Source organism: Acanthochromis polyacanthus, chromosome 7, assembly GCF_021347895.1.
Source record: "Acanthochromis polyacanthus isolate Apoly-LR-REF ecotype Palm Island chromosome 7, KAUST_Apoly_ChrSc, whole genome shotgun sequence".
NCBI lineage: Eukaryota > Metazoa > Chordata > Actinopteri > Pomacentridae > Acanthochromis > Acanthochromis polyacanthus.
Genome location: NC_067119.1, coordinates 24,293,302 through 24,315,629, shown reverse-complemented (window position 1 = coordinate 24,315,629; position 22,328 = coordinate 24,293,302). Strand labels below are relative to the sequence as shown.

The 22,328-nt window shown below is 40.3% G+C and overlaps 3 protein-coding genes and 1 non-coding gene across 4 annotated transcripts; 3 read left to right on the top strand and 1 right to left on the bottom strand.

Moving 5' to 3' along the window:
• Window positions 1–31: 31 nt before the first annotated feature.
• Window positions 32–2,234, top strand: LOC110950040 (arylsulfatase family, member K; the record flags this gene model as incomplete). Its single annotated transcript, XM_051951223.1, is given in 11 exon segments — window positions 32–206; window positions 897–985; window positions 988–1,028; window positions 1,030–1,090; window positions 1,092–1,122; window positions 1,243–1,281; window positions 1,284–1,399; window positions 1,401–1,458; window positions 1,561–1,736; window positions 1,738–1,777; window positions 1,780–2,234. Coding segments are annotated over 11 exon segments (882 nt in total), but the record flags the coding sequence as incomplete, so codon positions are not given.
• Window positions 2,235–2,660: 426 nt separating this feature from the next.
• On the top strand, window positions 2,661–18,100 carry skic3 (SKI3 subunit of superkiller complex). The gene is given in 47 exon segments (XM_051951128.1): window positions 2,661–3,174; window positions 3,177–3,214; window positions 3,336–3,479; window positions 3,707–3,798; window positions 3,944–4,019; window positions 4,114–4,263; window positions 4,475–4,510; window positions 4,513–4,575; window positions 4,685–4,746; window positions 4,748–4,791; window positions 5,313–5,343; window positions 6,600–6,704; window positions 6,820–6,889; window positions 6,891–6,947; window positions 7,031–7,079; window positions 7,082–7,270; window positions 7,273–7,313; window positions 7,315–7,334; window positions 7,435–7,649; window positions 7,652–7,684; window positions 7,854–7,956; window positions 8,513–8,592; window positions 8,595–8,694; window positions 8,891–9,032; window positions 9,116–9,194; window positions 9,694–9,755; window positions 9,828–9,851; window positions 9,853–9,885; window positions 9,975–10,043; window positions 10,434–10,508; window positions 10,758–10,899; window positions 11,012–11,105; window positions 11,199–11,276; window positions 11,378–11,502; window positions 11,588–11,711; window positions 12,281–12,505; window positions 13,064–13,136; window positions 13,310–13,363; window positions 13,599–13,710; window positions 13,995–14,123; window positions 14,202–14,326; window positions 14,498–14,662; window positions 15,658–15,810; window positions 16,529–16,659; window positions 17,331–17,368; window positions 17,371–17,459; window positions 17,696–18,100. Coding segments are annotated over 47 exon segments (4,266 nt in total). The 5' UTR covers window positions 2,661–3,125; the 3' UTR covers window positions 17,774–18,100.
• Window positions 18,101–18,240: 140 nt separating this feature from the next.
• On the bottom strand, window positions 18,241–21,436 carry LOC110950129 (uncharacterized). The gene is made up of 2 exons (XM_022192545.2): window positions 21,370–21,436; window positions 18,241–19,051 (listed from the first exon to the last, which is right to left on the bottom strand). The coding sequence occupies exon 2, from the start codon at window positions 19,011–19,013 to the stop codon at window positions 18,330–18,332; it is 684 nt and encodes a 227-aa protein (XP_022048237.2). The 5' UTR covers window positions 19,014–19,051; window positions 21,370–21,436; the 3' UTR covers window positions 18,241–18,329.
• Window positions 21,437–21,526: 90 nt separating this feature from the next.
• trnai-aau (transfer RNA isoleucine (anticodon AAU)) lies at window positions 21,527–21,600 on the top strand. Its single transcript has one exon. It is a non-coding gene; the product is annotated as a tRNA-Ile (tRNA).
• Window positions 21,601–22,328: the final 728 nt, after the last annotated feature.

Below are 22,328 nucleotides of genomic sequence, written 5' to 3'. Positions count from 1 at the left end.
TCCTAATTCCTACTTTTTTTTTTACTTCACACAGGTGTCTTCTGAGCTAATCTCTGTTCCCAAATGGTTGCCTATGGCTGCCATGCACCCTGTGGACTATTATTCCACTGTCACCAAAAACTGCAGTGGTGTTTTCACTGAGGAGGAGGTCATCAGCATTCGGGCTTTCTATTATGCCATGTGTGCTGAAGCAGACGCCATGCTGGGTGAGCGAAGAGACTGATCTCACCTTGAAGGATTTGAAGCTGCCATTTGCCTCTGGTTCACTATTGTACTGTAGAAAGAAAACACAAACCACCATTTTTATGGGTAGCAGCTGGAGAAAAATACAAACAAAAGTAGTACTAGAGAGAGACTTTCTGTGACAGGGTTTTGTAGCAAAGCCAGTGTACCGCTCTGACTGTAAAACAATGTGTATTCTAGTAGCATGCAACAGAAGGGACTACAAATATTTTAGGTTTTATCAGCAGTTAATCAATTTATCAGTACATATTTACTTTAGTTAAGCAGTTGCCCACTTAGGGCTGGCCTGTTGAACATTTAGCACTGTACAATTAAAGGTAAATAAAAGTAAATGCTCAGGCATAATAATAATATAGAAGTTGCACATAAGTGAGAGTTTATTGCACTTCCTGCATCACTACACTCTGCATGTGGAAGAAGAAAAAATATTGTTATACTGTTTAAATTTAACTATAATAGTTATATTTTTTCTGTATTATTTCTCCCATTTATAGTCACATTAATTCATGTTTGCACCTCTACAGTATTTTCTCTATTACAACTGTCAGAAATGAGATCCTGTTTCACACTGCTTTATCTTTCACTCTAACTAAAATTCAGTCAGCCGTCAGCCTTTTGTCTTACTCCCTGTTCCCACACGCTCTGTCCACCAGGTCAGGTGATTTCAGCTCTGAGAAGAGACTGGCCTGCTCAGCAACACAGTGTGATCTTTACGGCTGACCACGGAGAGCTTGCCATGGAGGGCACCGGCAGTTCTATAAGATGTCGATGTTTGAAGGCAGTTCCTGTTCCCCTGCTCATCATGGGGCCTGGACTTATGTCTGGTCTGCAGGTCAACCAACTTGTTGTCTTTGGTTGATCTCTATCCCACTGTGCTGGGTAAGGAGGTAACAGAAAACATGATATAAAAGTCAGAAAGAATGTCTGTTGAAAAGCCGCATAAAAGTGTCATAGCTGTTAAGATGTGGAGGAATTCAACATTTTTTCATTATTTTGCAGACATTGCTGATATTTCACAAGTGGGTAGTCTGAGTGGCCACTCCTCCTTCCTCTAATGTCTAAGTCCAGTGTTTTTTCCAAGAAGCAGCATCCAGACTGGGTACTGAGTGAATATCACGGTTGTAATGTCAATGCTTCTACATACATGCTGAGAAGGTGAACGGTGGAAATACATCACCTATGCAGACGGCCTGAGTGTCTCCCCTCAACTTTTTGGTGAGTTCTAAGCTTCAGACTCCATATATTATTTAAAAACAAAACAGAAACATCATTATAAAGCTCTTGTGCCATTTTCTATTTGTTTTCCCTCTTTTACAGACCTTAGACTGGACAAGGATGAACTTCACAATGTGGTTCATAAATTCCCAGATGTGCAGGCACACCTGGACAAGCTATTGCGTAGCATTGTAGACTATCCAAACGTCTCTACAGCTGTCCATGTCTACAATAAAAAAGCATTTGGTGCGTGGCGCAGAAGTTTGGGGAAGAACTACAGGCCATGTCATTGCTAACCTGAGGTGGCATGTGGATTGGCAAACGATGTGATAGCCAATGAGAGAGCTGTTGACGAGTGGCTCTATGGCTCTTTTTAATAATTTTATAATATATTGATGGCTAACTTTGGGATGTTTATTATAGCGAGCTGGAATCGCACTTTGATTGAATGTGGATTTTGACTTTTACTCACAGATCTTTGGCAGTAGAGAGTCATTGATGGGCTCTATGGCTTCCGTTATATTTTTTGTAAGAGTACTGCTAAGATGGGACACCAGGCAAGTTTAGACAGTTCAAATTTTCACTGAGTGTCTTTTTAAGGAATAAATAAAAAATAACCCCAAACAGTATTGTTACAGCGTTGTTGTGAGGGCAATTGGATGGGAAAAAAGAACTTCGCATGGTATGATCATAATGGTCATTAAATGTTCATTAAGTGGGCATGACATTATGTGAAGTGACATTTGATTACAGAATCACAGTGATAAGTGAAATGAAATGAATGCTTATTGGCTCTGAGTCACTGAGAACATCTTTTGAGGAACACATAGTACACGGCTGTATTAAAATATCTAAATTTCTAAATTGTATCAAATACTATTTTCTTAAATTTGCTTGTCAGATAAAATTAGCCACCATATCCATGTTTTAGCTTGCTCACTTAAACAGTACAACGCTGTGTTGCTGTATTTTCCACTGTGTGGTTAATTAAAAATAATAACATGTTGACAGGTGTTTTTTTATTGCACAAAGTGTCCAATTATGCACTTGTAAAAGTGATCCTACAATAGAATGACCCCCCCCCCCCCCACCCCCATTTCAATCTGCTATGTCTCAAGCGGTAAGTGCTTTACTTTGAAAATGCTAAGTGTCCTTCAGTTCCGTGTCACTCACTCAGGTGCGGGCTGTGCAAGTTGTCAACGTAACAGTAGGTGGACCCATCTTTTATACACATTTCTTAACGTACAAGGGTTAAAGCAAACTTGGCCAGTTCAATAAATATTTAATAACTAAAAACATAAGGCTTGAAACCAGTTCTCATTCTAAAGCAAAGACACGGTTTATAACCCTAGCAAGCTAAGAGCTAATGCTAAATTGAGTATAACACTAGCAAGCTAACGCTACTAACAGCTGATACAGTCCTGAAGTTTACTGTCAACTCGGGTAGATTACTGTTATTTGGTAGTTAATAACGTTAGATAATGTTTACTTGTAGTGGGGTTAAGTTGCCACGGTCAGTGAGTCCTTTTTAGTTTCATACAGACGTGTCTTTGGTTGTAAATGTGTGAATCGATGTGCTTCGGCTAAGCTTAGCAGTACTTTCAGTTAGGCGATTATGTGACAGTATTTCTTTAATATATTTCTTCGTTGTCTCCCAACACCTCAAGATGTCTAATAAAGAAGTGAAAAGCGGCACTGAAAGTGCCAGAGAGGCCATTAAAACAAAGAGTTCAAAGAGGCTCTAAAACACTGCAAGGTAAAGTCCTTAGATAAATGTGGTATTTACGTCAAGTATTATCATGTAGAAGCATCTCTTCCTCAAAATAAGAAGGAATGTATTGTATAGCTGACTTTGCTGTCTTTAATCGTGCTTGTAGGCTGTTTTGAAACTTGAAAAGAACAATTACAATGCATGGGTATTCATCGGCTTGGCAGCCAGTGAACTGGAGCAGCCTGATCAATCACAGACAGCCTACAAAAAGGCCGTGGAGCTGGAGCCTGAGCAGCTGCTGGCCTGGCAGGCAAGGAACAAAAATATAAGCTGTTCTCTTTTGGTGTTTAATATCATTCACTACTCTTACTTATCTTACACTGGGACAAATCAGTTTGCTGATAATAATCAGCTGAACTGCAATTAGAACAGTTAAATTACATTTGTGCCACTAAAAAGTGGAGCAGAACTTAGAAAAAAGAATAATTTGTATGTAATTGATTATTTAATGTGTCACTAAAGCATTCTTTCTTACAGGGCCTTGCAAATCTTTATGAAAAGACTGATCAGTGGGATTTCAAAGTTGAGCTGCCTAACATCTATCAGAAGCTTGTGGAGCTCTATGCAAGGTGAGATATGTAAACAATTTTATCAGGACAGGTTTCTTAAAGCATTATTGAAATTCTGATTACTTTCATATTGATATTTGTAGGTTTCAGTGCAGTTTTTGTCTTGTGATGTTATTTATTGTAAAATATTTTTCTTCCTTCACAGCTCAGACAAAAACAAATGTTATGAGGTGATCAAAAAGCTGTCAGAGATTTATCAGTCTGACAAAGAATATTCAAAGGTATGTAATTTAAAGACGTGTGGTCATGACTAATGAAAACAGATGCTTGTGTTTTATATAATATATTTAACTAAATTTGTATGTGTGCAAACAGTTGGCAAAGGTTTGGCTGCAGCTTGTCCAGCTGAAGGAGGAAGAGGCTGTGGATAAGAAAGAGTTAGTGCAGCTACTGCAGCAGATGACCCAGCTCCTGTCAGACTGCCTCAGTGAGGAGGAGGAGCAGGACAATGAAACTCAACAGCATGTATGACTTTTCTAAATGTGGACTTAAAATCAGCAACATAATGTGATTTTTTTTTTTTTTTTTTTATGTACAAACACTTTGCATCAGATCAATCTCTTCAAATCTAATCTATTTAATATAGACAGAACTAGAGCAGTTGCCTTCCTTATGGAAGCCCTCAGCTCCAGTTTTGTACCGCTAACTGAGGAATATTTGTGTTTGTGGCCTTTAGATAATCACAGCATTTGAGAAGGCCATGCTCTTAATGGGATCCTGTACCTGGAGAGGAAACACAAGAAGCTCTCTGCTGACTATATTAAATGTCTTTCTAAAGTAAGTGCATCATCTGTCATATCTGCCTCATCGTCTCAGAAATGAAAGGAACTGTTTCCTAAAATTCTTCAATGAATAAAATGTTAATCATGAACTGCCCTTACTGCAGATGCCACTGGAAGAAAACAAAATGAAAGTAGCATGCCAGTCCATGCTGTCCCTCTACCCAACCAAGTTATCCTCTTGAGGTCCTTGCAGTCCACTACCTTAAAACAGGTGAGACACAATCTTGTTCACAAAATCATAGTCACGTTATGTTCATAGTACATATAAAAGAGTTTAATGACAATATAATAATACAAAACATTAAAAACAGCATTAGCTCCACAGCATTGGCAGGAATAATCAGGAGGCAGAATGCATGTAATGGCAGTTATATTTAAATATATCCTAGTAACCACAAGTGTGTTGTGTGTGTCAGAAATACATGTTATAATGCCATAATTATGTTATATTTTCATTTTGAAGGTTATTTTGGACGAGGATGCAGTTAGCAGTTTCACTAAATCCTGGATCTGGCTCCTAACAGTGGATTAGGCCACCTAGGTCTGGTACCAAAGCTAACGAAGAAAGGAGGTATCAAGATGCAATAAGGACCTCTCACAGGTTAGTTTTCCATTATTAAATAATGTATTTCTGATGTTGCTGTAAAATGAGTCTGGAAGACTTTATTACATAACATAATGAGGATTTTTTGTGATAACTGCCAACGATCTGTGTGTTCTGCCATATATTAGGGGACTCAGGAAAAATGAAACTCAACCACTGGTATGGTATAAATCTGGCAGGAAGCTCAGTTTAAAGTGCACAGATACGTCCAACAGACGGCTATACGATTCATGCTCCCAAGGTAACCTTGATACGTATAATCTCTGTAGTTATTCAGATAAATTTAAATCCAGTGACCCATCAGACTCCAGTCACACTTCAGCAGGATTTAAACACAAAAAACAAGGGGTTTGGTGAAAGAACAAGAATTTTAACCTCATCTCGTTTCATTAGGTCTGAATGCCATGTGTTGCTGGAGACAAGGGCTGAGGGTCAACTGCTGCGACTAAAGCTAGAAGCTACAGTGAGATAGTGGGTGGAGAGAAGGCTGCAGAACTGGCTTTGGAGACATTTTCACAGGTACCGTAACTGACTAATTCTCTGCTTTTTCAGCATGCTGAATGTAGTATATTGTAGAGTTTTCCTTTTATATAATACATATTCAGTGTTTTTGCAATTTTTAACTGTTTTTTCCTAATTAGTATGAAGGCATTTTGGCAGTTGTAAGAATGTACATACTGATGTATTTAAGACTACAGAACATCAAAGTGAATGTGATGTCTAAGCTTGTTTTTTCTTTCTTTGTATATAGATTTCAGAGGCTGAAAAGGACCCTGTTCTTTTAGCGCTTAAAGGATGGGCATATCTCAGCAAAGGACAGATTAATCAGCACTTAAGGTAGAAAAACCTCTTACCCACTGATTAAAAGTATCACACTTATTTTATTGTAACCATAGAAAACACTGAATTTCATCAATACATATTTCATAACATATTCCAGGACTCCCAGACTAACTTTCACTGGTTGCACTGGTGCTACCAACTGCTCTGGTTGGTCGCAGCAGCAAGTAATCTGGTTGCTCCAACTCCACTTCCTTATTTTGGTTCAGTACAGCTATTAATCCACCATGCATGCTGATGAACAGCTGTTTTTGCATATCCTAGTTCTGTTGCATTTTACAGATGTTCTCTAAACACCTCACAGGCTAGCTACACTTGACACTGCCATAAATTTCCCATAAAGTTCCTGGAAAATTTCCCTAAAATCCCAGGAAGATTTTTGGTAGCAGTTCCATAAAAATCCAGGAAAAGTTCTGGGGAAAATTCCCAGAAATAGAATTTCTTTATTATTTACTACACAAAAAAAATGCAAAACCTGTATCGACATGTAAATATATACCGAGTGCCCCCTTCAATTCCTGATTATGCAGTGTTGTGAATATGTGTCTTATTAGGTCAAATTATGTGTTTTGTAGGTGTCATCAAGAGCTGGCGGTCTCCAATCCAAACCTGGCTGAGGGATTTGCACTGAGAGGACTGATACACATAGCTGAAGGCCAGCAGCAGCAGGCAGAGCAAAGGTTTTTCAGCAGCATTGTACTCTGTTAAACTTCAGGAAAACAGTCCATTTGTTCACTGTTAAGTGATTACCTTCGCCACATTTGAGTTGCGTATTCTTGTGCTTCTGCTGTGTAGTTTCCTGAAGGCCACAAGCCAGAGACCAGACTGTGGAGAGTTTTATTTCTTGCTTGGACAGCTCTACTGGGGACATGGGAGAAGAGACCCGTAAAGACCGGAGCAAGGCCCATACTCACTTGCTAAAGGTTAGTGAAATTGTTATTAAAATTTGTCAATAAATGGAAGGTAAGGAGAATTATAGTTTAGAATCTTCATTTGTCTATTTCAGGCTGCAAAGTTAGATCCACACCTTGGCTGTGTATTTCGCTACCTTGGCCATTATATCGAGAGGTAGCAAATGATTATGGCCGTGCACAAGGCTGCTATAAGAAGGCCTTTCAGTTGGACGATGAGGATGCTGAGTCTGGAGCTGCATCAGTGGATCTTAGTATGAGCCAGGAGGATATGGACACTGCATTATCAATACTTCAGTCAGTGATAGAGAAAGCAACTCCAGGCTCAGCTAAATGGCCTGGATGAGACGAGGCCTTTACTACCTGAAGACTGGAGAAACACCAACAGGCCATATCTGAGTAAGAGTCTTAAATACAAGAAAACTGAAATCATGACATGACCTTGGTCTAAATTGTTTGAGTGTGCAAGTGTTATTGAAACTTTAATTTATGTTTTTAGTTTGCAGGCAGCTCTCAGAGCTGATCCTGAGGACTGGGTGTGCTGGGAGTGTTTAGGTGAGGCCTACCTTAACCGCCGGAGCTTCACAGCCGCTCTGAAGGCCTTTGGTAAGGCCCATCAACTTCAGCCCTGCTCCATCTACAGTGTCTACCAGGTTGCTGCTATTAAACAGACTTTGGGCAAGTTCAAAGAGGCAGTCTCAGAGTACTTGCAGATCACGCACAGCAAGACTATGTTCCTGCCCTTAAAGGTAGGCATTTGTTTCATTCTACCCTGTACACGCACTTCATTTCACTTCATGTTATTGGCAAGAGTCATGCAATAAAATATCATGGATTTATTGCATGAGTTCTTAATCTCTAGTGTGTAAACTGCCCAAACCGTGACATTTAAGTTAATTGATATGGTCTGTTGTTCAGGTCTTGGGGAGTGCCAGCTGTCTCTGGCAAAAACTTTAATGGAAGACTGCAGAGTGGAGGAGCCATTGATCTCATTCAGCAAGCTATCTCAGAACCTGTTCAGGTAATGACCAGGCATTTGTTCAGCTTGCAAAACTTAAAGGGGAACTTCGGTTTTTTTCAACCTGGGGTCTGTTTTCAGTAAATCTCTTTCCGAAATCGCGCGAGAGCTTCGCGCGATTTCGGAATGAGATTTGCGTTCTCTGCGTCCTGAGATTTGGATACGACCACAGTAAAGAGCGATCGCCAGGTAATGTGGAGGTTTCGTTCACTTTCTCATCTCTAGTATGTTGTGGGACACTCATTGAGACTATCTGAGCCAGTCAGTGTGGGGCAAAAGCATGTTAGGCGCGGACTTTGACGCGGGGGGGCCAGCTGCCCCATACTTTTTGCTAGCTGAGCTGCTAGCTGAGCTGCTAAGCTGCCTGCCTGGCTAAATACTGGAGCTATGTCGAAAATTCATTTCTCCATCACTCACATGTATGAAATTACATATGGAAACAGACCCCAGGTTGAAAAAAAAAAAACAAAGTTCCCCTTAATATGAACTGATGATGTGTGATTCATTGCACAATCTCCAGTGGTATCTATTTATCCTGTTACATTTCTGTGCTCTTCAGAGCTGTACAGCTGCGACCAGACCTGTCTTGTTTGTGGAAGCTGCTGGGAGATGCTTGCACCACAGTTTGCATCGTGTCGCCAACAAAGCCCAGGTTCTAGTGCCTGCCTTACTGGCTGGTTTGGACCCCAACACAGAGGGCCACATGTTGAACCAGTCACAGGCGCTCAAAGCTGGTGAGAGGTATCTGTCTATACTATTGGTATTCTGTCAAATTATACATCTAAATCACTACTGGTCTAACAAAGCAGTCATTGTGTAACATTAATACATAGTAGCATGATTGTTTTTCTGTTGCCCTCGGGTATGATTTCTGCCACTGTTGGTCAAGCATAGATATTGAACACTGAACATCAGCTGCACATGTTCCTACCCATAGGTGCTATGCTCATGCTTTGAAGCTGATGCCTGAGGTCCCCAGCCTTTGGTATGATCTAGGAATCAACTATTACCGCCAGGCCACCAAACCACTGGAGGGAGACCAGACCTCCCTGTCTCTGCTACTAGAAAAGGCCCAACAGGTAATTCAAAGAATCCTACACAACGGTTTGGAATTGTTTGTTCCCAGAAATGGTCTTTTAAACAGTCTTGTTTTGCTTCTCAGTGTTTGAAAAAGGCTGTCATGATGGACAGTGGGAACCATAGCCACTGGAATGCCCTTGGAGTGATTTCCATGAACAAAGGTAATACGTTTTGTCAGATATTATCATATGTTGTAGCCCAGCTTTTTGTATTTAAATTTGGATCCTTTGCTTTGGCCTTAGAAATTACTGGGGAACTAGCATAGTACAAAGAACAACAATTTGGAAAGCTCTACGTATTATTGCATCACCCTGAGTAGGATTGAAATGTTTTGGTATTCCAAAATTTCTTCATAAATAATTATATCACAGTTTGTATTATATAGCTTTCCATGTATGGATACTAGTATAGTATATAGCTACTAGTTGTTATGAATTGCCAGAGGTAGCAATAAAAGAACGTTGATGTGAATATATTTGAAATATATATTTAAAAAGTTGTATTGTTAGACTGTGTTAAATAGTCTGACGAAGATGCATATCTTTGCTATGTTTGTAGACATAGCTTTTTCAAATAGTCCAAATAATGTCTCTACTTTTGACCAGTGTTTGTCAGAAAAACTAATGCAGTTGTTTCTTTTCGCTTTTTCGGTCACATTAGGTCTTGAGAACTATGCTCTGGCTCAGCATTGCTTCATCAAGTCCATCCAAGTTGAGCCAAATGTATGTGTTGCACATTTTCCCAGATCATGAATATTATGATGTATTTATGTCGCTTTCTTTTTTCCATCCCAGAATGTTGTTGCCTGGACAAACCTTTGGTACTCTGTACTTGAAGAAGGACAACATAGAGGTTTCTGTGGTTGCTCTCCATACACAACATAACAACATAACAAAGCTGGCTGACATTTTAATCGTTAAAATATGTGCTTATTGTCTTAGCTGGCACACGAGGCTTTCAAGATTGCTCAATCCTTGGAGCCACTTTATGTCAGCTGCTGGATTGGACAGGTAACCATCATAGCAGTTTAGCACAATGTGATTTTAATTCCACAATGTCAAGGAAATGTACATTCAGCATTTATTCACTGTGCCTGATAATCAAGTTGTTTTTGTTGCATGCACATATAATATAAATCCAACATGGCCAATTATTAGAATTTTACAATGATATGATTTGAATCTTAAATTGTTCTAATTAGGATTTTAGAATGTCGTGACTGTCAGCTTTTATTGTGAGGATGATGATGACCAGGTGTGCCTAACCACAGCTGCCCGGAGTTCTGTGCATGAGACTGATTAGGAATGATTGGCAGCTGTGGAGGATGGGCATGTTAGTGTGGCTTTTTTAATCTCTTTGTCTTTATTAATTATAATTGTACCCCTTTGTCTTCCTACCAGGCACTGATAGCAGAAAACGTGGGAAGCTATGACACCATGGATCTTTTCAGGCACACCACTGAACTCAGCACACATGTACGTTACATCCAAAAACCACTGCACTTGCAATTTTAATACCTAGTTATTAGCTGGATAATAACAATCTTTGCTTCACCTTTCTTAGTCACCGTTACATTTTCAGTTCCAAGCCTTTTGCTGCTGCTAGTATGAAATTTGTGATTAGTCAATGATGTAACCAAAAATGCAGCAGATGTTTGTTGGTTTGTCAGGCTCTAGATTCCCTTCTTTTCTCGCCAACTTCATTCTAATATTTTGCCCTGTCAGATGGAAGGAGTGAAAGGTTATGCCTACTGGGTTTGTTCCACCCTGCTGGATAAGAGCAACAGAGACTCTGAACTGTATCGCTACAACATTGTGCAGATGAATGCAGTCTCTGCTGCTCAGGTGGCACTCAGCAAGTACACAGGTAAATCATCTATTTGTGAGCACGTAATATCCACAGATGTGCTGATTTTCATTGGGTCATGTGTTATTGATGGATGTTGGGTCATGCAAAGTGTTTTTTGTTTCCCTGTCAGAGAGGATCCAGTCTGACCCTGATGCCTTCATTATGCTGGGCTACCTGAATGAGCATCTGCAGCTGAAGAGGCAGGCCTTGCAGGCTTACCAAAGGTGCTTGATGTGCTTCTCTTTAATCTGTAAGGAACATAATGTTTAATTTGTGGGTTTAAAATTCACTTTCCTGCATTCTGTTTGTCTCCTCAGAGCGGTTGAACTGCTTCAGTCCACGTCCTCTTCAGAAGAGCTGGCTTTTTCTCTGGGCTGTTATGGCCGGGCTTTGTGGTAATCTGCTGTTTCATTATGATGTACTTTAACCATCTTTTAAAGTGCTTACCACACACCTTAAACATCACTTTTCTATTTTCCGTTTCAATCTTTTGCAGCACCTCTGGCCAGTGGGAGGAGGCGGTTCAGGTTTATAATTCTACTCCACTACAGGAGCTCAGTGACCTCGTTGGGCTGGCTCTGGCCTACTGCAGGGCAGGTCTCGTCCCAGAAAGCATTAGCGGTAAGAATTCTGAAATGTACCGAAATTAGAAAGCGTAGATGTGGTTACACGTAAGAGGGAATAAACTGCTTTGTGTGTTCTTTAGCCTATGAACGTGCCTTGGCTGTGGCTTCCAATGAAAAGGAAAAGGCCTACATACTAACAGCTTTGGCTTTGCTGCAGCACCGGCAGGGCAACCTGGACTCAGCCAAGACTCTGCTGTTTAAATGGTGAGTCCACTGTGCTCTCTGGATAGCACCGATTTCTTTCTTGTCCACCAAGCCAAAACACTCCTCAGAAATTGATGTGTTATTTTCCTTACTTGTGGTTTGTTTTCAATTTATGCTAGTATGTCATTGTTACATTACAGTGTTTTCAGATCTTGCTGAGAAAATGGTGTATTTGAAAGTCGTATAATGCTTTTTTGAGATTTCAAGAGATAGTTATGTTTTTTTTTATTGTTAATACATTGTTTGTAGATAGTATTGCATTCACAAGCTATTATGCCCAAACTAAAAGTAAAAAAATTGAAAAAAAAATGTATGTAGAAAGATCCCATAGGATCATATGCTGGCTTCCTGCATGTTATTGGATGCTGCTTGACAGAAAACTGCCAATCCTCACATTGGAGAGCTTCCCCAAAACCTTTTGATTGTGTCAGACAGTTTTGTTATGACTTAGTGATAACATGATACTGGATTTTTTATATTTTTCTTGGGCTACAGTGCAGATTAGTTGCGATAGTTGCTATACTTGCTTGCACTAAAATTATTTATCTGCCTGCTGTCTGTGTCCACAGCTCAATGTTAAAGGAGCCAATCTCAGAGTCGCTGCTGTGTTTGTGTTCTGTGGGATTAGTCCACGGTGATGCTACACTAGCTTCTGCTGCTTTGACTGAGTTGCTAAAACAAGGTCCAGCCTCTGGGAACGTTGTGGAGCAGCGATGTCTGCTCACCTGCTCCTTGCTGGCTCTGCAGGGAAACTTCAGTGCTGTGCAAAGAGAAGCTTCCAGAGCTGTACACAGGTATACTACTAAGATAGACTGTTCTTTATTGATATGCTGTGCACTAGAACTACCTAATTTGGTTTCCAAAAAGACCAAGTATTTTTCATTTAATTATTCTTTAAACTGCACTTTTGACACGGAAGGACAGTTTGTAGTTTTATGTGTTTTGTGGCGGACTGCACAAATTACAGAACATAGTACAATAAATGTGTATTATTATATCACCAATTTTACCATCATTTATTGTTTTGGGACTGTTTTCAATTGACTTTTATCTGCTTCTGTTAGTGTATTAGTACAGACTTATGTGTGAACATAAAGCACATCTGTGGCTAAAAAATGAATTGACTTAAAGTAAATTCTATTGAAATCTCACTGATGAATCAGAAAGGATGAACAAAGCACCACCGTAGGCTGGTATCTGCCCTGTTGAATGATCAAAGCAAGGTGCAATAGATGCTTTGATGAGATTCTCCTCTGCCTTTCTGAATGATTACCAGGTGCAATACTTCCCCGGTCTGTGTAGCAGTATGTCGTATACATAATAGGTCTTCCTTTTTTCTGTCATATTTACAGCAATCCTGGAAACCCATCTCTGTGGGCCCTTCTGTCCAGAGTAGTACCACAATACTACCCCAGAAAGGCAAATGTAAGCTTGCGTATGTGTACACAAACATTACGAAGATCCTAAGAAGGAAAGCAGGATATTTAGTAAAGTAACACACATTTAAATGAGCAGTCTCATCCACTCCTGCTGTTGAGCTGCTGAACATTTGTAATGTGATGGAACTTGTTCATAATTTTGGCTTCTGTGTGACATAGGGTGGTGCAGTGGCTGGCCATGTTGCCTGTCTCTCCAGTATGACCCAAGGAAAGGTAAGAGTTTGACTGTGTAATTCTGCTGAACTTGCATAGTTTCTTTGTCTGTTGTATTCTCTGTCTAACTCACCATCCTTCTAACGATAACGCATTATCAGTAATTCAGTTCTACATACATGTCCATTTGTGTAAACTTCATCAATGTTTAGTTTAGTAATTGTGGATATTTTAACCTTGGTTTCCTTGCAACAATACATGTTAAACAGAGATGATCTAACTTGTGTGACTGCAGAGGGCGTTGTTGTACAGTGGAGTGAATCAGCTAGCTAGTGGGAGAAACTCTGGAGAGGACAAGCACAAGAATGCACTGAAGACCATGCAGAGAGCTGTTCTCCTCTGTCCTGGTAGATACGCATACAAACACAAACAAACTCATTAAACTACCTCACACAGAAATACTCCCTGCTGCCCTTTACTTCAAAACAGAAAATGTGGATGGAAGGTAAACATTAGTATCTGAAAATTAATTTTTAAAGTTCTTGGATTTAGTGGAATTATCGTAAAATCTCTACTCCACATAATAATGTCTTTCATGATATGGAGTAGAATAGATTTTGGCTGTTTGACTGCACAGAGTACTTCTTTAAGTCCATCTGTATTTGAGTGTTTATCCCTCTCTCTACTCTAGACGATCCAGCTACATGGGCCGGGTTAATGGCTGCCTGTCACACAGAAAACACTTCTTGTTATCTTTCTGGCTCCGCCCCTTGCAGACAAGCACTGGAGCAAATCCTCATGTCAGTGGTTTCTGAGAAAGGTGTGTTCACTGATGTGCTTTCGCTTTGTGTCCTGTTTCATGAGTGTGTAGCTAACACCTTTTTTTTTGGTTTTCCAGTGCGTAATGTGGAGGAGATAGAACGTCCTCTAGCTCAGACTCTGGAAGGCTGGGTTCTACAGCAGGCGGTGACGGGTCTCATGCTGGAGGGGCAGCTGGAGCAGGCGGAGGCCCTCTGCACACAGGTGGGATGTGAACACACAGGCAGTCAGGTTTAACACATATCTTCAACATTACTTGTGTAGAAAGGATTAAAAAATATTATTTGACACCACTTGAGAACCAATGCCATGTAATGAGAAATAATGTAAAACTGAACCGAACTGTCTTCCTCATGTTTTCCCTCTTTGTCTCAGGTGCTGAACGTGTCCCCTGAACACCCAGCAGTGATGCTGTCATTGAGACAAGTGCAGTGTCAGCGCCTCCTTCTGGCTAATGGTGGTACTGTCCTCCCTGACACTGTGCTGGAGCAGCTCAACAATGCCGTGATGATGAACCCCACCAACCTGGGGGCATGGCATGTAAGTTGACACGCCATGATTTAAAACACTTTAGCACGGATTGTATTTCAATTTCACACTACATTACTTTAGTGGTAACCACATTTTTCACAAACACATACAGATGTAGCACAAACAGCCAATTCTAGTAATCTCTATTACGTAGTAAAGCCTAGAAATACTGACTGAAGTGGTGAGTTGTTGGACAATTTGCTCTGAAAAGGATTTTTTTCCATATTACCACTGCCATTTTTGCTTGCTTGTATGAGGCAGTGAACTGATGAAGTCCATTTCTGTAACTTGCTCCAGACCTCAGATTGCTGCACTTAACATCAAATGGCTGCTACCAGCAGGAGAGAAACAGCCTTGAACATGTTGGCAGACCGTAGCTACAGCCACAGTGTAATAGTACAAGTGTGGAGTTAGAATTGCAGTGATATTGCCATGTCATAGTGTATCCTCCACAAACCTAGATTACATACAGTAAATAATGAATTAGCTTGCAGTCAAAAATGATACACATGTATACAGAAGAATTTGCATTTGTGTGTCTCCATTTCTTTGTTGGGATTTTTCCATTCACCTTTTTACATGCCACCCATAAGTGCATGGAAAACAACTTGTACACTTATTTTTGTTTTTATTGCTTTATGTTCAGCCCTTGTGTTCCTCTTTGTACTTTTGTGTTCCATCTATGGACTTGTCCTGTCATGTTAACGGTCTATCTAATGGCAGCAACTAATTGCCTATGCAGGTTCTGTAAGTCTGTATTTGTGCAGATAAAATTATATATCATTGGAGTTCATTTGTTGCTACAGTAGAAAAGTAGAGAGATGCCTTCTTTGATATTATAATGAAGCCTACATTGCATTGTTAATAGACATATATTTCATTCTCATCTTACAAGAGACTGGCATTTCGTGTCAAACATTTTCCTTTACTTCTCATATTTTCTCTCCCACGTGTCCCTCCTCATCATTGCTCGTCTCATCACTCTCCTACTTTCCTTTCTTCAGTGGCTGGCTGAGGTATATCGTAATCAGGGCCTGCTGGTTCAAGCAGTCATGGCTTACAGACATAGTCTGCAGCTGGCCTCACAGCTTGGCGCGCATAGCTGCCAGGTAGCCAGCCTGCTCCGACTTGCCCTGTTAGCTCTTGGACCCTGTATGGTGAGTTTGTGCTTGGGATAAACACAAATCTAAATTTGAGGATGATAAAATACAGCTATAATAGCACAACAATACAGCTATACCACTACTGTAACTACAAATAATAATATTGTGGACATTACATTATGCAAGTAGAGCAGAACTGTTTTTATTTTATCCCAGAGGTAGTGTTTTTACCAATTAGAACTAGTAGTTTCTTTTTAGAGAATGACAAAGTTGCGTATTATTATGCAAACACAAAGCAAGAGGCAGTTCCTATCTGCATTCCTGTCAAGTGGGCAGAAGCAAGGTAGAGGAGATGAAAGATGAGTGAATATTTAGCTGCAAATCATAGGAGCAGCGGCTGAAGACAAGTGGAAAGGCAAAAACACTGGTTATGGTTTTTAGTTCGTTAGTCAAAGGACATCAAACCGTATATTTGCCCAGCGTTGTTTAATACAGCGCTTTGTTTTTTTTGGCATTTTGCAAGCCATGTGAACATGCGTGAGATTAATATAATTTTTATCATTATTTTTAGATACTACATTCTTTTATCACAGCCACTGCATCTGTAAAAGTCATCACTGACACATTCTGTAGCAGGCAGGTGTTACACACGGTGTTAGCAAACAATACAGTGGAAAGCATTACTAGTTTAGTAGATAAATAAAACTGAAGTTTGTCTGTTTTTTTGTTTTTGAAAGTTTCATTCTAAACCCTGTGTGATCTAACTTCAAAGGCGGGTGTCCCAGGAAATGACTGGCAGGACCTGGTGCTTGAAGCTACTACTGAGGTTTTGAAGATGGGCTCATCCCCAGTGGCCCTCCTTTTCCAGGCTCTCCTCCAGTATGTGACCAAGATGGCTGCTAGGTCAGTGCTTCTCTCAGTGCTGTTTCCATTGCAGGATTTCCATGCTTTTTGTAGTCATGTGGGTTGTTGAGCAAAGATATGCAAATAATTTTACCCCACTGACATGTAGTTTATCATCTTAAGTGATTTAAGGCAAGCGTTAGGTTCTTGAGATTTAAGCTTCCATCTGTCTTTTCAAGATGTTGGTACTTTTGGAGCTGCAAAGCAATTTGCAAAGTTTTCTGTCCTTACATAATTGCATTCTGTCACTAGCTCACAGGCCTGCCAGGATGCTCAATTAGAGTGCTACATTCAGCAGAGAGCTGAGGAGAACAAAAATGCCAATCATGACCTGGCTGAGTTCCTTGAGGAATGCTCAAGAATCTCCCCTGTGCCAGGCATAATCACAATATTAAAAGCCCCTGTTGTGACAAAGACATGGCTTCTTTTATTGTATGTAGTGTTAAATATTTTGGAAAAACAGAGAACAATTATGGGTGCAGTTTCAACCCAGACCAACAGAAGCACAGTGTAATCTCAGATGAGACTTCTCTGCCAGACAATTTCAGCTAGATGACAAACACAACAGCAGCATCCAATTGCTGTTGATGTTTTTAAAGCAGGCACGGGCTGTCCAGTTATGGAACAATCGCGTTTTTCCTTTGTCCATGTCTGTGTTATGTTGTCTGCAGGGAAACAAGGCGTTTGCTGGAGAGGCTGGTATATGTTCCCCTCAAGAGTTCCCAGGGACAGTGGTGCAGGTGGCCAGCTGGTATCTCCTTAGACACTTACATGCCAAAAATGACCAGGAACTCATGAATGTGAGCAACTCAGCTGCCTCATCGCTACACTGGCACCACACTGAAATATTTTTAATATATATTTACTTGAAGCGCAAATTTCCATCTACAACTTCTGTGGAAACAGTAATTTCAGCCATCGTCAAACAAAAACTGGTCACATTTGTTGTCTTACTGTTGTATTGTTTGGTTTTGTTGTTTGTTTTTTACCATTACTGCAGCTTTGATAGTAAAAATGTACTCTCATCTTTTTGCAGGTCCTTCTGCAACATGCCAAAATGAATGGAGATCAAAGACTGCTGGAGTTTCATTCACTGCTTGCCTCTTCTTCCTGAATTTTGCAACTGTATCACTGTGCATCTATGATAACATTATGAAATCATGCATTAGCTGGTTTGTTTACAGACAAAACACCACCACCACTTCAACTTCTCTGAGTGTTTCAACTAATTATGAAATCTTATCAAACATGAGATCATGGGTCTGATATCATCAATGTGACTTTATTGGCTTAACATATTTATTTGATTTGGCATTGTTCAGGAAATGAAATCAGTTCATTAATTTAACTCATCACTGCTATTTGCATGTTTCAGATGTTCTAAAAATCGAATAACAATATCAACATTCAGGATGAAATAAAGACATTTTGTTCATATAAAGAGTGTCTCATCTTGATTGTACATAACCTGAACACATGCTAATGGGCAGTATTACATGATTGCAGCATAAATTGGAGCATGGTGAACTTCCCAGCAACTTTGTAGACAGCATACATACATCTGAAGCACATGTTCAGTAATTATTTGAACATGTTGCACCATGTATAGTTTAGAAGAACCTTGATCCAGGTGTGTCACAGCCATACAGTTTTTCAGCCCCTTACACTTGTCAAACACGAACTGAACAGACATGCTTGACTTGAAGAGGGCAGATGTTCTGCCCACAGCCCCAACACGGCTGACTGTAGTGTGAAGAACCCTGCTGCTTCTTTCGTTTGCACAGTGAACACACATCGGCGACAGCAGCACCACCAGAAGAGCCTGCACCACTGTTTCCTCCACTGAGGCGTCTTTTAGCCACAAGCTCCTGAAGCTCCGTCAGTACGCTGGGGTCTGCCCTTGCAATGCCCACAACCTCCACTCTTTTGGGGTCAAACACACAATCCTCTTCCAGGCCGCTGGGCACAGCCACCATGCCACAGTTGGGGGGTACCCAAGCAGTGTCATAGCCCTGTGCGCTCCAAGTGTACTGCATAGGATGGTTGTCTTTGTCGATGCGCTTGACACGGCCAACACGGACACGCAGCTCAAGGTTCACACGGTCTGAACGGTTGTTGTTCAGTGGATAGCGGTCTGCCTTTTTCTTGTCACGACTAACGTACACGCCCTTTCCTAGCATGCCTTTTTGGGATTGTTGGAAACCATTAGCAATGATGAGACGTGCATTTGCAACGCTGGTGCCATGGTACATGGTGTAGACACCTCGATCTTTGGGCGCCTGGGAGGCTCCCAGCTCCTGACGAGGGGAGTTATCGTCATAGGTCACCTCCCAGCCAAAGAACTGGACTGACATCCTAATTCAGTAGAGATGAAGGGTGAAGATCAGCAGCTCTGTGAGGGAGTAAAACAAAAATGCTCTTATGTTATAACAGATCCAAGAAAGAAATTTTTTTTTGATTTCAGTGATACAGATTGTGGATCACAGATGTTGGTAGATGTTATGCCACTAACTGTAGCATTTTTTAAAACCTGGGCTATAAATTATAATTTAAAAATGTAAGTGGCAAGCCGAAAAAGAAGAATGAGCACTCAGTGAAGAAACCCACCCCCCTATGCTCTCTACGGATAAGTTTAGTAGCCTACCATAAATTTTACAAAATTTAACTTCAGATTTAAATGGTAACATTCTAAAATTGTAATCATAACATTCTCAGGCTTCAGTAACAGAGAGAAAGACCCTGGAGAAGATTCTCTGCATTCTGGACAACACTCAGCCTCCTCTGCACAGGACTGTGATCAGACAGAGGAAAGTGTTCAGCTCCAGGTTGCTGTCTCTGACCTGCTAAGCGAACAGACTCAAGAACTCTTTTGTCCCTCTAGCCATCAGACTGTACAACTCATCACTGAGTGGTCAGGAGAGGGTCTCAGTCATGATCACAGCAAGATCGATCCAACGTGATTGTAGTATACTGACAGTCAGTAGAAACTTTGAGGTAGAAATGTACGCAGAATTCTACTTGTAGGGGGGTTGTAATTATTCATTGTGGATTTACTGATGAGCTAGTGCCCTGGTAGTTGAGATAATGATGAGTTGTCATTTTGTCATGATTCATTGCACATGGGTTGGTCACTTTGCAAAAGTGAACCAAATACACACCAAACAATACTCAGTGAGTATCTGCACAATTTGAGAATGGGTTTTGAAGGCCTATATAAAGGCCCAAAAAAGGCCACCATTGTTAGTTCAGTGAACAGCATCATGCTGCGCCTATCACATGAACAACGTCTCCGGGCACTGGGTATGGTGGAGGCCGGTTTGAGCTACAGTGATGTAGCCAGGCGTATGGGCTGTTCCCAACCCACAATCAGAAGCCTGGTCCAAAGCATGCGCCGACGGATTGCTGCCTGCATCGAAGCAAATGGAGGCCATACTCGGTATTGACTGTTGTGACTTTGTGTTTGGCAGGTGCCATTTTCTTTTGTGAAATTCTTTATTTTGAAGTCATTTTTGAAACTTTAGATTTTTGTTTCTGTATGCCAATATGCTAAACAAATGATTCATATGAAGAAAATCCAGTTTCGGGCTTCAAAATAAAAATTATTTTGAAAAATATGGTCTCAAAGTTTCTATTGACTGTCAGTGTATATCTGTGCACCTTATGTAGTTTACTTCAACTGTTTTGTTTTGTTTTTTGTTACTACCTGTGGAAATCACTTTAAATCACCGTGCCTTGAAATGTGTAAACACTGTATATCGACTTTTAATACATTTAGTATTTCTGTAGATATTAAAATTAGAGTGTTTCGTTTGTAGTATTGTAGAGCATCTCTTTCAGAGTATATACTAACCTTTAATGTTCATGTTAATCTGGTTACTACTCTGCCTTTTATTGTATGTAAGCTGCAAAATACTTGAATTTCCCTCAGGATTGAAAAAGTATCTATCTATCTATCTATCTATCTATCTATCTATCTATCTATCTATCTATCTATCTATCTATCTATCTAAAATTCTATCTAAAATTCAAACCGCAGCATTCTATGATTGAAATCATAACATTCTAAAACTGAAATCCAATAATTAAAAAAATTCCAAACAACATTTTTAATTTGAATTAGAGACAATTTGATGAGAAGGAATAAATAGTGAGTAAACTAACCCCACTACGCTCCCTACTTATAAGTTTATTAGTCCATCATGTTGATACAGTCTATGGTTGCTCCTCATGTCCTCCACAAACATGTAAATGAGATGGACAACAGGAAGCAGCATGTCACTGAGGTTATCTTCACTGATGTTCCCTTTTGTCAGGTCCACGACACCTCGGAGAAGCTTAACAGTGCCGTCCCACTGCTTCCCCCCTCCACATTAAAACTCGTCATCTTTAGCTAGCTGCTACACTTTTTACCATCTAAAGTTCTATTAAGGTAATTTGCCCTAAATATATCATATTCGACAGTACTTGATGACTGTCGTGCTTCGAGCACTCAGACTGAGGGTTAATATGTTTTTGAGCAGAAACCGACTTCAAGTGAACTGAATGCTAGCGAAGTTTTACAGCAACACACTTGGAGGCTCTAATCGTAGAGACAAGAAAACGACCTAAGGCTAACTCATTCCCACTGATTTTGTCATTATAAAAGTCACTTGTTCTTTTTGAGCTTTAAGGTTTTTTTTTAATTCGAGGTAAACGAACTTTAACTCTTACCGTGGGTGAACACTTGCTTCCTTCTATGAAATCGCAATAACTTTCGGTTTCTGTTCAGCAGTTTCTAAATGCTTTCACCTTTGAAATTAGAAATCACGTTGAAGACACGCCTTATTGAGACTGCTTGATCTACACGACTTTTCGGCGATGGTGACGTGGCCGGTTAGCTCAGTTGGTTAGAGCGTGGTGCTAATAACGCCAAGGTCGCGGGTTCGATCCCCGTACGGGCCAATGATGCTTTTCTTACCGAATTCCAAAACTTCTTATTATGTTTTACAATTTGATACTTGAAATGATGAAATTTCCTTTTCACAAATGGTCTGTTCAATATAGCCTTGAATCTAAGCAACTGTATTGTGTGTCAGCTACATGAACTGCTAGGAAACTGGATCAACAACTTGGCAAGAGCCACCTCCCATTAACACTGCCAAAAGCTCCAGTTTGATTTTTTTATGCATGGTTTTGAGTGAGAAAATAATTTGTAATTTTGCGCAGTGCACCACTGAATCTCAGTTACAACTGAGAAGGACTGTAAGGCGTGTACTGCACCTATCATTGATCCTGAGGCCACTGAGGTCCTGAAGAAGAGGGACTCAAAAAATCAACCTTTAGCACCTTAGACATATCAGATCATTTATAGTGTGCTGGGACTGACTGTTTAAATTTTCCGTCTTTATGATCTCTGCAACAGCAGTCTCACATAAAAGGTAGTAAACATTATGTCACTTCCATTACTCTGTGTGATTTAAGGTCATAAACTAGTGGAAATGTAGTTTCACATCACCCTCAGGAAATGGTTACTTGATTAGTCTTTCAACATATCTTCAGCTGGACCTCAGACTGCAGCCAGCAGGTCTTCAGCTTCGCAGCACACAGAAGGAAATTAATTAGACCAGCAACACTTAAAACAAGTCAGTTGTAGCTGTTGGTTCTATACGTCAACTTTGATTATGAGCATT

Excerpts from the sequence above, each read along its gene's own strand:
- LOC110950129 (XM_022192545.2), bottom strand. The coding sequence starts at position 19,013 with ATGTCAGTCCAGTTCTTTGGCTGGGAGGTGACCTATGACGATAACTCC.